This window comes from Oncorhynchus clarkii, chromosome 23 (genome assembly GCF_045791955.1).
Source record: "Oncorhynchus clarkii lewisi isolate Uvic-CL-2024 chromosome 23, UVic_Ocla_1.0, whole genome shotgun sequence".
NCBI classification, from domain to species: Eukaryota; Metazoa; Chordata; class Actinopteri; order Salmoniformes; family Salmonidae; genus Oncorhynchus; species Oncorhynchus clarkii.
Window position 1 is genome coordinate 60,782,298 of NC_092169.1, and position 15,000 is coordinate 60,797,297.

Sequence of the window (15,000 nt, forward strand, 5' to 3'; positions counted from 1 at the left end):
TAACCCTTTATAACCCTATATAGCCCTTTATAACCCTTTATAACCCTATGTAACCTTATATAACCCTTCATAACCCTATATAACCTTATATAACCCTTTATAACCCTATATAACCTTATATAACCCTTCATAACCCTATATAACCTTATATAACCCTTTATAACCCTATATAACCTTATATAACCCTTCATAACCCTATATAACCTTATATAACCCTTTATAACCCTATATAACCTTATATAACCCTTCATAACCCTATATAACCTTATATAACCCTTCATAACCCTATATAACCTTATATAACCCTTCATAACCCTATATAACCTTATATAACCCTTTATAACCCTATATAACCTTATATAACCCTTCATAACCCTATATAACCTTATATAACCCTTCATAACCCTATATAACCTTATATAACCCTTCATAACCCTATATAACCTTATATAACCCTTTATAACCCTATATAACCTTATATAACCCTTCATAACCCTATATAACCTTATATAACCCTTCATAACCCTATATAACCTTATATAACCCTTTATAACCCTATATAACCTTATATAACCCTTCATAACCCTATATAACCTTATATAACCCTTTATAACCCTATATAACCTTATATAACCCTTCATAACCCTATATAACCTTATATAACCCTTCATAACCCTATATAACCTTATATAACCCTTTATAACCCTATATAACCTTATATATATTTATTTTATTTTTTTTATTTCACCTGTATTTAACCAGGTAGGCAAGTTGAGAACAAGTTCTCATTTACAATTGCGGCCTGGCCAATATAACCCTTTATAACCCTATATAACCTTATATAACCCTATATAGCTTTATATAACCCTATATAACCCTTTATAACCCCATGTAACCTTATATAACCTTATATAACCCTTTATTACCCTTTATAACCTAATATAACCCTATATGTCCATGGTCTCTCCCCAGTACTACTACTCAGTGAGGATCTTCCCAGGTCAGGAGCCCAGCAGTGTGTGGGTTGGCTGGGTGACCTCTGACTTCCACCAGTACGACATGGCCTTCGACCTCCAAAAGGTCCGCACCGTCACCGTAACCCTGGGAGACGAGAAGGGCAAAGTTCACGAGAGGTCAGATATCTGGGGGTTCCTGGGGTCAAGCTGAGGACACATGCACGCACGCACCCACGTCACACACACACACACACACACGGTCCTGTGTTCAGACTCAATCAGAACTGATACTCAAATATCCTGCTAGTCATACTCATTACTCATACTATGCTTCTTATGTGGTTTAAATATTTTGAATTTCACATATCAAATGTTTCTTCTTTTATGGTTGTGGTTGTACTGTAAAACGATGATTGTGAAGTGTCTCTGTCTCTGTCTATAGCATCAAGCGTAGTAACTACTGTCTCTTTCTCTGTCTATAGCATCAAGCTTAGTAACTACTGTCTCTGTCTCTGTCTATAGCATCAAGCGTAGTAACTACTGTCTCTGTCTATAGCATCAAGTGTAGTAACTACTGTCTCTTTCTCTGTCTATAGCATCAAGCTTAGTAACTACTGTCTCTGTCTCTGTCTATAGCATCAAGCTTAGTAACTGCTGTCTCTGTCTATAGCATCAAGCTTAGTAACTGCTGTCTCTGTCTATAGCATCAAGCTTAGTAACTACTGTCTCTGTCTCTGTCTATAGCATCAAGCGTAGTAACTACAGTCTCTGTCTCTGTCTATAGCATCAAGCGTAGTAACTACTGTCTCTGTCTATAGCATCAAGTGTAGTAACTACTGTCTCTGTCTCTGTCTATAGCATCAAGCGTAGTAACTACTGTCTCTGTCTCTGTCTATAGCATCAAGCGTAGTAACTGCTGTCTCTGTCTATAGCATCAAGCGTAGTAACTGCTGTCTCTGTCTCTGTCTATAGCATCCAGCGTAGTAACTGCTGTCTGTCTCTGTTTATAGCATCAAGCGTAGTAACTACTGTCTCTGTCTCTGTCTATAGCATCAAGCGTAGTAACTACTGTCTCTGTCTCTGTCTATAGCATCCAGCATAGTAACTGCTGTCTCTGTCTATAGCATCAAGCGTAGTAACTGCTGTCTCTGTCTCTGTCTATAGCATCAAGCGTAGTAACTGCTGTCTCTGTCTCTGTCTATAGCATCAAGCGTAGTAACTACTGTCTCTGTCTCTTTCTATAGCATCAAGCGTAGTAACTGCTGTCTCTGTCTCTGTCTATAGCATCCAGCGTAGTAGCTGCTGTCTCTGTCTATAGCATCAAGCGTAGTAACTGCTGTCTCTGTCTCTGTCTATAGCATCAAGCGTAGTAACTGCTGTCTCTGTCTATGTCTATAGCATCAAGCGTAGTAACTACTGTCTCTGTCTATAGCATTAAGTGTAGTAACTGCTGTCTCTGTCTCTGTCTATAGCATCAAGCGTAGTAACTGCTACATGGTGTGGGCTGGAGAGAGTACGAGTCCTGGTCAGGGCCGGAACAACAACGGTCTGGAGATTGGATGTCTGGTGGACACAGTTAACGGACTGCTAACCTTCACTGCCAACGGGAAGGAGCTCAGCACGTACTACCAGGTGGAGACACAGCGCTGTCAACCTCCTATTGCTACATTGACATGATAGTCAGTGAGTCATTTAGCAGACGCTCTGATCCAGAGTCACTTACAGTCAGTGAGTCATTTAGCAGACGGTCTGATCCAGAGTCACTTACAGTCAATGAGTCATTTAGCAGACGGTCTGATCCAGAGTCACTTACAGTCAGTGAGTCATTTAGCAGACAGTCTGATCCAGAGTCACTTACAGTCAGTGAGTCATTTAGCAGACGGTCTGATTCAGAGTCACTTACAGTCAGTGAGTCATTTAGCAGACGGTCTGATCCAGAGCCACTTACAGTCAGTGAGTCATTTAGCAGACGGTCTGATCCAGAGTCACTTACAGTCAGTGAGTCATTTAGCAGACGGTCTGATCCAGAGTCACTTACAGTCAGTGAGTCATTTAGCAGACACTCCTTGCTGACAATGTGGACCATGTACAGTCGTAGCCAAAAGTTTTGAGAATGACACAAAATTACACAAATATAATTTTCACAAAGTTTTCTGCTTCAGTGTCTTTAGATATTTTTGTCAGATGTTACTATGGATACTGAAGTATAATTACAAGCATTTCATGAGTGTCAAAGGCTTTTATTGACATTTACATGAAGTTGATGCAAAGAGTCACTATTTGCAGTGTTGACCCTTCTTTTTCAAGACCTCTGCAATCCGCCCTGGCATCCTGTCAATTAACTTCTGGGCCACATCCTGACTGATGGCAGTCCATTCTTGCATAATCAATGTTTGGAGTTTGTCAGAATTCGTGGGGTTTTGTTTGTCCACCCGCCTCTTGAGGATTAACCACAAGTTCTCAATGGGATTAAGGTCTGGGGAGTTTCCTGGCCATGGACCCAAAATATTGATGTTTTGTTCCTCGAGCCACTTAGTTATCACTTTTTCCTTATGGCAAGGTGCTCCATCATGCTGGAAAAGGCATTGTTCGTCACCAAACTGTTCCTGGATGGTTGGGAGAAGTTGCTCTCGGAGGATGTGTTGGTACCATTCTTTATTCATGGCTGTGTTCTTAGGCAAAATTGTGAGTGAGCCCACTCCCTTGGCTGAGAAGCAACACCACACATGAATGGTCTCAGGATGCTTTACTGTTGGCATGACACGGGACTGATGGTAGCGCTCACCTTGTCTTCTCCGGACAAGCTTTTTACCGGATGCCCCAAACAATCGGAAAGGGGATTCATCAGAGGAAATGACTTTACCCCAGTCCTCAGCAGTCCAGTCCCTGTACCTTTTGCAGAATATCAGCCTGTCCCTGATGTTTTTCCTGGAGAGAAGAGGCTTGTTCTTTGCTGCCCTTCTTGACACCAGGCCATCTCCAAATGTTTTCGCCTCACTGTGCGTGCAGATGCACTCACACCTGCTTGCTGCCATTCCTGAGCAAGCTCTGTACTGGTGGTGCACCGATCCAACAGCTGAATCAACTTTAGGAGACGGTCCTGGGGCTTTCTTGGGCACCCTGAAGCCTTCTTCACAACAATTGAACCACTCTCCTTTAAGTTCTTGGTGATCTGATATGGTTGATGGTTGGTTGATTTAGGTGCAATCTTACTGGCAGCAATATCCTTGCCTGTGAAGGCCTTTTTTGTGCAAAGCAATGATGACGGCACGTGTTTCCTTGCAGGTACCCGTGGTTGACAGAGGAAGAACAATGATTCCAAGCACCACCCTCCTTTTGTAGCTTCCAGTCTGTTATTCAAACTCAATCAGCTTGACAGAGTGATCTCCAGCCTTGTCCTCGTCAGCACTCACACCTGTGTTAACGAGAGAATCACTGACATGATGTCAGCTGGTCCTTTTGTGGCAGGGCTGAAATGCAGTGGAAATGTTTTTGGGGGATTCAGTTAATTTGCATGGTCTTTGCAATTAATTGCAATTCATCTGATCACTCTTCATAACATTCTGGAATATATGCAAATTGCCATCATACAAACTGAGGCAGCAGACTTTGAGAAAATGTATATTTGTGTCATTCTCAAAACTTTTGGCCACGACTGTACAGATACGTGTTGACAATGTTGACCAGGTAAGAGATACGTGTTGACAATGCTGACCATGTAGACCATACAGTTGAAGTCGGAAGTTTACATACACTTAGGTTGGAGTCATTAAAACTTGTTTTTCAACCACTCCACAAATTTCTTGTTAACAAACTATAGTTTTGGCAAGTCGGTTAGAACATCTACTTTGTGCATGGCACAAGTAATTTTTCCAACAATTGTTTACAGACAGATTAGTTCACTTATAATTCACTGTATCTAAATTCCAGTGAGTCAGAAGTTTACATACACTAAGTTGACTGTGCCTTTAAACAGCTTGGAAAATTCCAGAAGACGATGTCATGGCTTTAGAAGCTTCTGATAAGCTAATTGACATAATTTAAGTCAATCGGAGGTGTACTGTCGATCTATTTCAAGGCCTACCTTCAACTTCAGTGCCTCTTTGCTTGACATCATAGGAAAATCAAAAGAAATCAGCCAAGAACTCAGAAAAAATACTGTAGACTTCAAAGTCTGGTTCATCCTTGGGAGCAATTTCCAAACGTCTGAAGGTACCACGTTCATCTGCACAAACAATAGTACGCAAGTATAAACACCATGGGACCACGCAGTCGTCATACCACTCAGGGAGGAGACGCATTCTGTCTCCAAGATATGAACGTACTTTGGTGCGAAAAGTGCAAATCAATCTCAGAACAACAGAAAAAGGACCTTGTGAAGATGCTGGGGGAAACAGGTCAAAAGTATCTATATCCACAGTAAAATGAGTCCTATAAAAAGCCAGACTACGTTTTGCAATTGCACATGGGGACAAAGATCGTACTTTTTGGAGAAATGTACTCTGGTCTGATGAAACAGAAATATAACTGATTGGCCATAATGACCATCGTTATGTTTGGAAGAAAAAGGGGGAGGCTTGCAAGCCGAAAAACACCATCCCAACTGTGAAGCACGGGGGTGGCAGCATCATGTTGTGGGGGGTGCTTTAATGCAAGAGGGACTGGTGCACTTCACAAAATAGATGGCATCATGAGGTAGGAAAATGATGTGGATATATTGAAGCAACATCTCAAGACAGCAGTCAGGATGTTAAAGCTTTGCTGCAAATGGGTCTTCCAAATGGACAATGACCCCAAGCATACTTCCAAAGTTGTGGAAAAATGGCTTTAAGGACAACAGAGTCACTGTATTGGAGTGGCCATCACAAAGCTCTGATCTCAATCCTATAGAATATTTGTGGGCAGAACTGAAAAAGCGTGTGCGAGCAAGGAGGCCGACAAACCTGGCTCAGTTACACTAGCTCTGTCAGGAGGAATGGGCCAAAATTCACTCAACCTATTGTGGGAAGCTAGTGGAAGGCTACCCGAAACATTTGACCAAAGTTTAATTGGTTAAGGGCAATGCTACCAAATACTAATTGAGTGTATGTATACTTCTGACCCACTGGGAATGTGATGAAAGAAATCAAATCTGAAATAAATTGTTCTCTCTACTATTATTCTGACATTTCACATTCTTAAAATAAAGTGGTGATCCTAACTGACCTAAGACAGGATTAAATATCAGGAATTGTGGAAAAACTGAGTTTAAATGTATTTGGCTAAGGTGTATGTCAAATTCCGACTTCAACTGTTGACAATGTTGACCGTGTGGCGGCAGGGTAGCCTAGTGGTTGGACTAGTAACCGGAATAAATAAATACAGTACAAGTGAAAAGTTTGGACACCTAGTCATTCAAGGGTTTTTCTTTATTTTACTATTTTCTACATTGTAGAATAACAGTGAGGACATCAGAACTATGAAATAACACATATGGAATCATGTTGTAACCAAAAATATATTTTATATTTGACATTCTTTAAAGTAGCCACCCTTTGCCTTAAAAACCTCTCTGGGATATTCGGGACGGTAACGTCCCACCTCAACAACAGCCAGTGAAAGTGCAGGGCACCAAATTCAAAACAACAAAAATCTCATAATTAAAATTCCTCAGGCATACAAGTATTTTACACCATTTTAAAGATACACTTCTCGTTAATCCTGCCACAGTGTCTGATTTCAAAAAGGCTTTACGGCGAAAGCACACCAAATGATTATGTTAGGTAAGCACCTAGTCACAGAAAAACACAGCCATTTTTTCCAGCCAAAGAGAGGAGTGTCAAAAAGCAGAAATAGAGATAAAATGAATCACTAACCTTTGATGATCTTCATCAGATGACACTCATAGGACTTCATGTTACACAATACATGTATGTTTTGTTCGATAAAGTTCATATTTATATCCAAAAATCTTTGTTTACATTGGCGCGTTACGTTCAGTAGTTCCAAAACATCCAGTGATTTTGCAGAGAGCCACATCAATTTAGAGAAATACTCATTATAAATGTTGATGAAAATACAAGTGTAAAACATCGAACTGTAGATATACTTCTCCTTAATGCAACCGCTGTGTCGGATTTCAAAAAAGCGTTACGGAAAAAGCATGCTATAATCCGAGTACAGCGCTCAGACAACAAAACAGCCAAACAGATATCCGCCATGTTGTGCAGTCAGCAGAAGTCAAAAATAGCATTATAAACTTTCACTTATCTTTGATGATCTTCATCAGAATGCACTCCCAGGAATCCCAGTTCCACAATAAATGTTTGATTTGTTCGATGAAGTCCATCAATTTAAGGGCAATGCTACCAAATACTAATTGAGAGCATGTATACTTCTGACCCACTGGGAATGTGATGAAAGAAATCAAATCTGAAAGAAATTATTCTCTCTACTATTATTCTGACATTGGGCCCTGGTCAACAGTAGTGTTCTATATAGGGAATAGGGCTCTGGTCAACAGTAGTGTACTATATAGGGAATAGGGCCCTGGTCAACAGTAGTGTACTATATAGGGAATAGGGCCCTGGTCAACAGTAGTGTACTATATAGGGAATAGGGCCCTGGTCAACAGTAGTGTTCTATATAGGGAATAGGGCTCTGGTCTAAAGTAGTGTTCTATATAGGGAATAGGGTTCTGGTCTAAAGTAGTGTTCTATATAAGGAATAGGGCTCTGGTCAACAGTAGTGTTCTATATAGGGAATATGGTTCTGGTCAACAGTAGTGTTCTAGATAGGGAATAGGGTGTGATTTATCCATGTCCTGTGTTTTAATAGCTGTGTCTCTGTGTTCTCTCTCTGCAGGTGGAGCCCAGTACCAAGCTGTTCCCTGCTGTGTTCGCTCAGGCCACCAGCCCCAGCATCTTTCAGTTTGAACTAGGACGTATTAAGGTGAGTTTGAGGGAGGAACAGGACACACTATTACGGCTCTGTACTGACAGGATGGAGAGTGGGCGTCTACACATAGGGCTCAGATATGGGCTACCTGGGAAAAGTCAACGTGGAGCTGTCTCTCTCCACTGGCTGTGGGAGGTTATGAGGTTTGTCTCTCTCTGTAGGCCTCTGAGTGGCTTTCTTTGGTCGGTGCACCACTGATGAGACCTCGGTGTACTTCACGTACCTGTCTCTGCATCAGATCAGGTTCTTCTTAAAACCACACACTAAGGGAACGTCACCCACAAAGCTACTGTCTCTGTGGGACTCTGACCTCTACAGTAGCTCCAGGACTCTTACCTCTACAGTAGCTCCAGGACTCTGACCTCTACAGTAGCTCCAGGACTCTGACCTCTACAGTAGCTCCAGGACTCTGACCTCTACAGTAGCTCCAGGACTCTTTCCTCTACAGTAGCTCCAGGACTCTGATCTCTACAGTAGCTCCAGGACTCTGACCTCTACAGTAGATCCATGACTCTGGCCTCTACAGTAGCTCCAGGACTCTGATCTCTACAGTAGCTCCAGGACTCTGACCTCTACAGTAGCTCCAGGACTCTGACCTCTACAATAGCTCCAGGACTCTGGCCTCTACAGTAGATCCAGGACTCTGACCTCTACAGTAGCTCCAGGACTCTTTCCTCTACAGTAGCTCCATGACTCTGACCTCTACAGTAGCTCCAGGACTCTGGCCTCTACAGTAGCTCCAGGACTCTGGCCTCTACAGTAGCTCCGGGACTCTGACCTCTACAGTAGCTCCAGGACTCTGACCTCTACAGTAGCTCCAGGACTCTGATCTCTACAGTAGCTCCAGGACTCTGACCTCTACAGTAGCTCCAGGACTCTGACCTCTACAGTAGATCCAGGACTCTGACCTCTACAGTAGCTCCAGGACTCTGATCTCTACAGTAGCTCCAGGACTCTGATCTCTACAGTAGCTCCAGGACTCTGATCTCTACAGTAGCTCCAGGACTCTGACCTCTACAGTATATCCAGGACTCTGACCTCTACAGTAGCTCCAGGACTCTGACCTCTACAGTAGCTCCAGGACTCTGATCTCTACAGTAGCTCCAGGACTCTGACCTCTACAGTAGCTCCAGGACTCTGACCTCTACAGTAGATCCAGGACTCTGACCTCTACAGTAGCTCCAGGACTCTGATCTCTACAGTAGCTCCAGGACTCTGATCTCTACAGTAGCTCCAGGACTCTGATCTCTACAGTAGCTCCAGGACTCTGACCTCTACAGTATATCCAGGACTCTGACCTCTACAGTAGCTCCAGGACTCTGACCTCTACAGTAGCTCCAGGACTCTGACCTCTACAGTAGCTCCAGGACTCTGACCTCTACAGTAGATCCAGGACTCTGACCTCTACAGTAGCTCCAGGACTCTGATCTCTACAGTAGCTCCAGGACTCTGATCTCTACAGTAGCTCCAGGACTCTGATCTCTACAGTAGCTCCAGGACTCTGACCTCTACAGTAGCTCCAGGACTCTGACCTCTACAGTAGCTCCAGGACTCTGACCTCTACAGTAGATCCAGGACTCTGACCTCTACAGTAGCTCCAGGACTCTGACCTCTACAGTAGCTCCAGGACTCTGACCTCTACAGTAGATCCAGGACTCTGACCTCTACAGTAGCTCCAGGACTCTGATCTCTACAGTAGCTCCAGGACTCTGACCTCTACAGTAGCTCCAGGACTCTGACCTCTACAGTAGCTCCAGGACTCTGACCTCTACAGTAGCTCCAGGACTCTGGCCTCTACAGTAGCTCTAGGACTCTGACCTCTACAGTAGCTTCAGGACTCTGACCTCTACAGTAGATCCAGGACTCTGACCTCTACAGTAGCTCCAGGACTCTGACCTCTACAGTAGATCCAGGACTCTGACCTCTACAGTATATCCAGGACTCTGACCTCTACAGTATATCCAGGACTCTGACCTCTACAGTAGCTCCAGGACTCTGACCTCTACAGTAGCTCCAGGACTCTGACCTCTACAGTAGCTCCAGGACTCTGACCTCTACAGTAGCTCCAGGACTCTGACCTCTACAGTAGCTCCAGGACTCTGATCTCTACAGTAGCTCCAGGACTCTGACCTCTACAGTAGCTCCAGGACTCTGACCTCTACAGTAGTTCCAGGACTGTAAAGCCTGTTGTATGTTTCAATCCAAGTATTTATTTATTTGTTTGATTTTTTTTTTAAATGTCATGCAAAAAAATAGATCACCACTTTTTGTCGGAGGTACAGTTATGTAAAGCCGTAGTTTGACCTTTGAAAGAGTGATGAAGTGAATTATGTCCCTAACCCACAATCCTCCATTACTTTCTCCATCAGAATATCATGCCCCTGTCAGCGGGACTGTTTAAGAGTGAGAGAAGGAACTCCTGTCCCCTCCCAGAACCTAACCCTAACCCTGTCTGTTTCTATGTTACTAGAACGTCATGCCCCTGTCAGCTGGACTGTTTAAGAGTGAGAGAAGGAACTCCTGTCCCCTCCCAGAACCTAACCCTAACCCTGTCTGTTTCTATGTTACTAGAACGTCATGCCCCTGTCAGCTGGACTGTTTAAGAGTGAGAGGAGGAACTCCTGTCCCCTCCCCTCACCTCCCAGAACCTAACCCTAAACCTGTCTGTTTCTATGTTACTAGAACGTCATGCCCCTGTCAGCGGGACTATTTAAGAGTGAGAGGAGGAACTCCTGTCCCCAGTGTCCTCCCAGGCTGCATGTCCAGTTCCTGACCCCGGTGCTGTGGAGCAGGGTACCCAACCACTTCCTCAAGGTGGACGTATCCCGGGTCAACGACCGCCATGGCTGGCTGGTCACCTGCTCTGAACCGCTCCAGTTCATGTCCCTGCATATACCTGAGGAGAACAGGTGATGACCCTGCCCTGTCCCACTCGTCAGGAGTGAGGAAGGGCTTTAAATATAGTACAACAATATCTGTCAATTTAACTACCTATAGATTATAGATTTTAAAATTTCTTATTAGAAATTAGTGCAGCGGTTAACGATAGCAGAAAGGTGAACGATAGCAGAAAGGGGAACAATAGCAGAGAAGGGGAACGATAGCAGAGAAGGGGAACGATAGCAGAAAAAGGGAACGATAGCAGAACAGGGGAACGATAGCAGAACAGGGGAACGATAGCAGAAAAGGGGAACGATAGCAGAACAGGGGAACGATAGCAGAGAAGGGGAACGATAGCAGAACAGGGGAACAATAGCAGAGAAGGGGAACAATAGCAGAGAAGGGGAACGATAGCAGAAAAGGTGAACAATAGCAGAGAAGGTGAACGATAGCAGAGAAGGTGAACGATAGCAGAGAAGGGGAACGATGGCAGAGAAGGGGAACGATAGCAGAGAAGAGGAACGATAGCAGAAAAGGGGAACGATAGCAGAACAGGGGAACGATAGCAGAGAAGGGGAACGATAGCAGAAAAGGGGAACGATAGCAGAACAGGGGAACGATAGCAGAGAAGGGGAACGATAGCAGAACAGGGGAACGATAGCAGAGAAGGGGAACGATAGCAGAAAAGGGGAACGATAGCAGAGAAGGTGAACGATAGCAGAAAAGGTGAACGATAGCAGAACAGGGGAACGATAGCAGAGAAGGGGAACGAAAGCAGAACAGGGGAACGATAGCAGAGAAGGGGAACGATAGCAGAGAAAAAGGGGAACGATAGCAGAGAAGGGGAGCGATAGCTTAAAAGGGGAGCGATAGCAGAAAAGGGGAACGATAGCAGAGAGGGTGAACGATAGCAGAAAAGGTGAACAATAGCAGAGAAGGTGAACGATAGCAGAAAAGTGGAACGATAGCAGAAAAAGGGAACGATAGCAGAAAAGGTGAACGATAGCAGAACGTAATGTATGAGAAGCAATAAAATGTTGTTGCAATCAGGAAGTTTCTCACTAAGGTGTATGTCAGTTTAACCTTCTGTGTCTCACTCCTCCTCTTCATCCTCCTCCTCCTCTACCGACCCCCTCATCCTACTCTACCGACCCCCTCCTCCTCCTCCTCCTCCTCTTCCTCTACTGCGCCCCCTCATTCTCCCCTCCTCCTCTACCTCTCTCCTCCTCCCCCTCCTCCGCCTCCTCTACCTCTCCCCCTCCCCCTCTTCCTCTACCTCTCTCTTCCTCCCCCTCCTCCTCCTCTACCTCTCCTCCTCCTCTACCTCTCCCCCTCTTCCTCCTCCTCCTTCTCCTCTTCCTCCTCCACCTCCCCCTTGTCATCCTCCTCCCCCTACTCTTCCTCCTCCTCATATTCCTCCTCCTTTTCCTCCTCTTCCTCCCCCTTGTCATCTTCCTCCTCTTCCTCCTCCCCTTGTCATCTTTCTTCCCCTCCTGATCCTCCTCCCCCTCTCCTCCTCTTCCTCCTCCTCCTCCTCCCCAGGTCAGTTGATATCCTGGAGTTGACTGAGCAGAAGGATCTGTTGAAGTTCCACTACCATACTCTGAGGTTGTACTCTGCTGTGTGCGCTCTGGGGAACAACCGTGTGGCCCACGCCCTCTGCTCCCACGCCGACGAGGCACAGCTGCTCTACGCCATAGAGAACAAGTACATGCCTGGTCTCCTCAGGACTGGATACTACGACCTGCTCATAGACATCCACCTCAGGTAGCTAGCCCACAGGTTAGAGAGTTGGGCCAGGAACCGGAATGTTGCTAGTTTTTCAGTTTTTGCCTAAAATTACATACCCATATCTAACTGCCTGTAGCTCAGGACCTGAAGCAAGGATATGCATATTCTTGGAACCGTTTGAAAGGAAACACTTAAAAGTTTTTGGAAATGTGAAATGAATGTAGGATAATATAACACATTAGATCTGGTAAAACATAATACAAAGAAAGAAACAACTGTTCTATTTGTTTTGTACCATCATCTCTGAAATGCAAGAGAAAGGCCATAATGCATTATTCCAGCCCAGATGCAATTTAGCTGTTGGCTACTAGATGGCAGCAGTGTATGTGCAAAGGTTTAGACTGATCCAATGAACCATTGCATTTCTGTTCAAAATTCTGTATCAAGACTGCCCAAATGTGCCTAATTGGTTTATTAATACATTTTAAACGTCATAACTGTGCACTCTCCTCAAACAATAGCATGGTATCATTTCCCTGTAATAGCTGATGTAAATTGGACAGTGCAGTTAGATTAACAAGATTGTCATCTTTCTGCCCATATCAGATATGTCTATGTCCTGGGAAATGTTCTTGTTACTTACAACCTCATGCTAATCGCATTAGCCTACGTTAGTTCAACCTCATGCTAATCACATTAGCCTACGTTAGTTCAACCTCATGCTAATCACATTAGCCTACGTTAGTTCAACCTCATGCTAATCACATTAGCCTACGTTAGCTCAACCTCATGCTAATCACATTAGCCTACGTTAGCTCAACCGTCCGGTGGGGGGGGCACCGATCTGTAGAGATCCTTATTAAGTCCCGGTTGATGAAAAAATGGAGACTGAACTGGCTACAGGTGGGCTGCTGGTGTCAGATCTACCACTGTGCCCTTGAGCAAGGCACTTAGCCACCACAACATGCTCTACATCCAGGGGTTCTTCTCATAGTCTGGGGGAAAAAAAGGCAGAGGATTCATTCCTGTTCTAACCAAATGGACAATAAACCGATTTCTTCTATCCTCAGTACCTATGCAACGGCTCGTCTCATGATGAACAATGAATACATCGTCCCCATGACGGACGAGACCAAGTCCATCACTCTGTTCCCCGACGAGACCAAGAAGCACGGCCTGCCGGGGATCGGCCTGAGCACCTCTCTCCGCCCCAGAATGCACTTCTCCTCCCCCTCCTTCATCTGCAGCGGAGCCGACTGCTTCCAGTTCAGCCCCGAGTTTCCCCTGGACGTCCTGAAGACCAAGACCATAGAGATGCTGACGGAGGCGGTGAGCGAGGGGAGTCTACACGTCAGAGATCCTATAGGGGGCAGCACCGAGTTCCTGTTCGTTCCTCTCATTAAGTTGTTCTATACCTTACTGATCATGGGAGTGTTCCATAACGGAGACCTGAAGAACATTCTACAGCTGATAGAACCCAGCGTGTTCTCAGAGGGAGGGGACACGCCCGCGGACACGCCCCCGGACACGCCCGAGAGTGATGTCACTAAGGGAGGAAGAGGAGGGGAGGGGCCTGGAGGAGAGGAGAGGACGGGGAAGGTGCCTAAAGGACTGCTCCAGATGAAACTCCCAGAGCCTGTCAAACTGCAGGTACATAAAACACACTGGACATGATATTTGCAAATCAAATCAAATGGTATTTTGTATATTACAACCGGTTTTTCACCTTACAGTGAAATGCTGACTTACAAGCCCTTAACCAACAATGCAGTTTTAATAAAAATAAATGTTAAGTAAAAAATAATTAAAGAGCAGCAGTAAAATAACAGTAGAGAGGCTATATACAGGGGGGCACTGGTTAGTCAAGGTAGTCGAGGTAGTATGTACATGTAGGTAGAGGTAAAGTGACTATGCATAGATAATAAACAGAGAGTAGCAGCAGGGTAAAAGAGGGGTCTGGGTATTCCAGGGGGCACCGGTTAGTTGAGGTAGTATGTACATGTAGGTAGAGTTAAAGTGACTATGCATAGATAATAAACAGAGTGTACATGTAGGTAGAGGTAAAGTGACTATTCATAGATAATAACAGAGTGTACATGTAGGTAGAGGTAAAGTGACTATTCATAGATAATAACAGAGTGTACATGTAGGGAGAGGTAAAGTGACTATTCATAGATAATAACAGAGTGTACATGTAGGTAGAGGTAAAGTGACTATTCATAGATAATAACAGAGAGTACATGTAGGTAGAGGTAAAGTGACTATTCATAGATAATAACAGAGTGTACATGTAGGTAGAGGTAAAGTGACTATGCATAGATAATAACAGAGAGTACATGTAGGTAGAGGTAAAGTGACTATGCATAGATAATAACAGAGAGTACATGTAGGTAGAGGTAAAGTGACTATGCATAGATAATAACAGAGTGTACATGTAGGTAGAGGTAAAGTGACTATGCATAGATAATAACAGAGTGTACATGTAGGTAGAGGTAAA

General features: G+C 44.3%; 1 protein-coding gene across 1 annotated transcript in view; it reads left to right on the plus strand.

Moving 5' to 3' along the window:
• Nucleotides 1-15,000, plus strand: part of LOC139381183 (ryanodine receptor 2-like) — a 497,608-nt gene that overhangs the window by 290,045 nt on the left and 192,563 nt on the right. Inside the window, exons 32-37 of the mRNA XM_071124606.1 lie at nucleotides 973-1,133; nucleotides 2,429-2,588; nucleotides 7,800-7,886; nucleotides 10,575-10,801; nucleotides 12,315-12,539; nucleotides 13,574-14,153. Coding sequence (XP_070980707.1) covers nucleotides 973-1,133; nucleotides 2,429-2,588; nucleotides 7,800-7,886; nucleotides 10,575-10,801; nucleotides 12,315-12,539; nucleotides 13,574-14,153 — 1,440 coding nt within the window. The remainder of the gene's footprint in view (nucleotides 1-972; nucleotides 1,134-2,428; nucleotides 2,589-7,799; nucleotides 7,887-10,574; nucleotides 10,802-12,314; nucleotides 12,540-13,573; nucleotides 14,154-15,000) is intronic.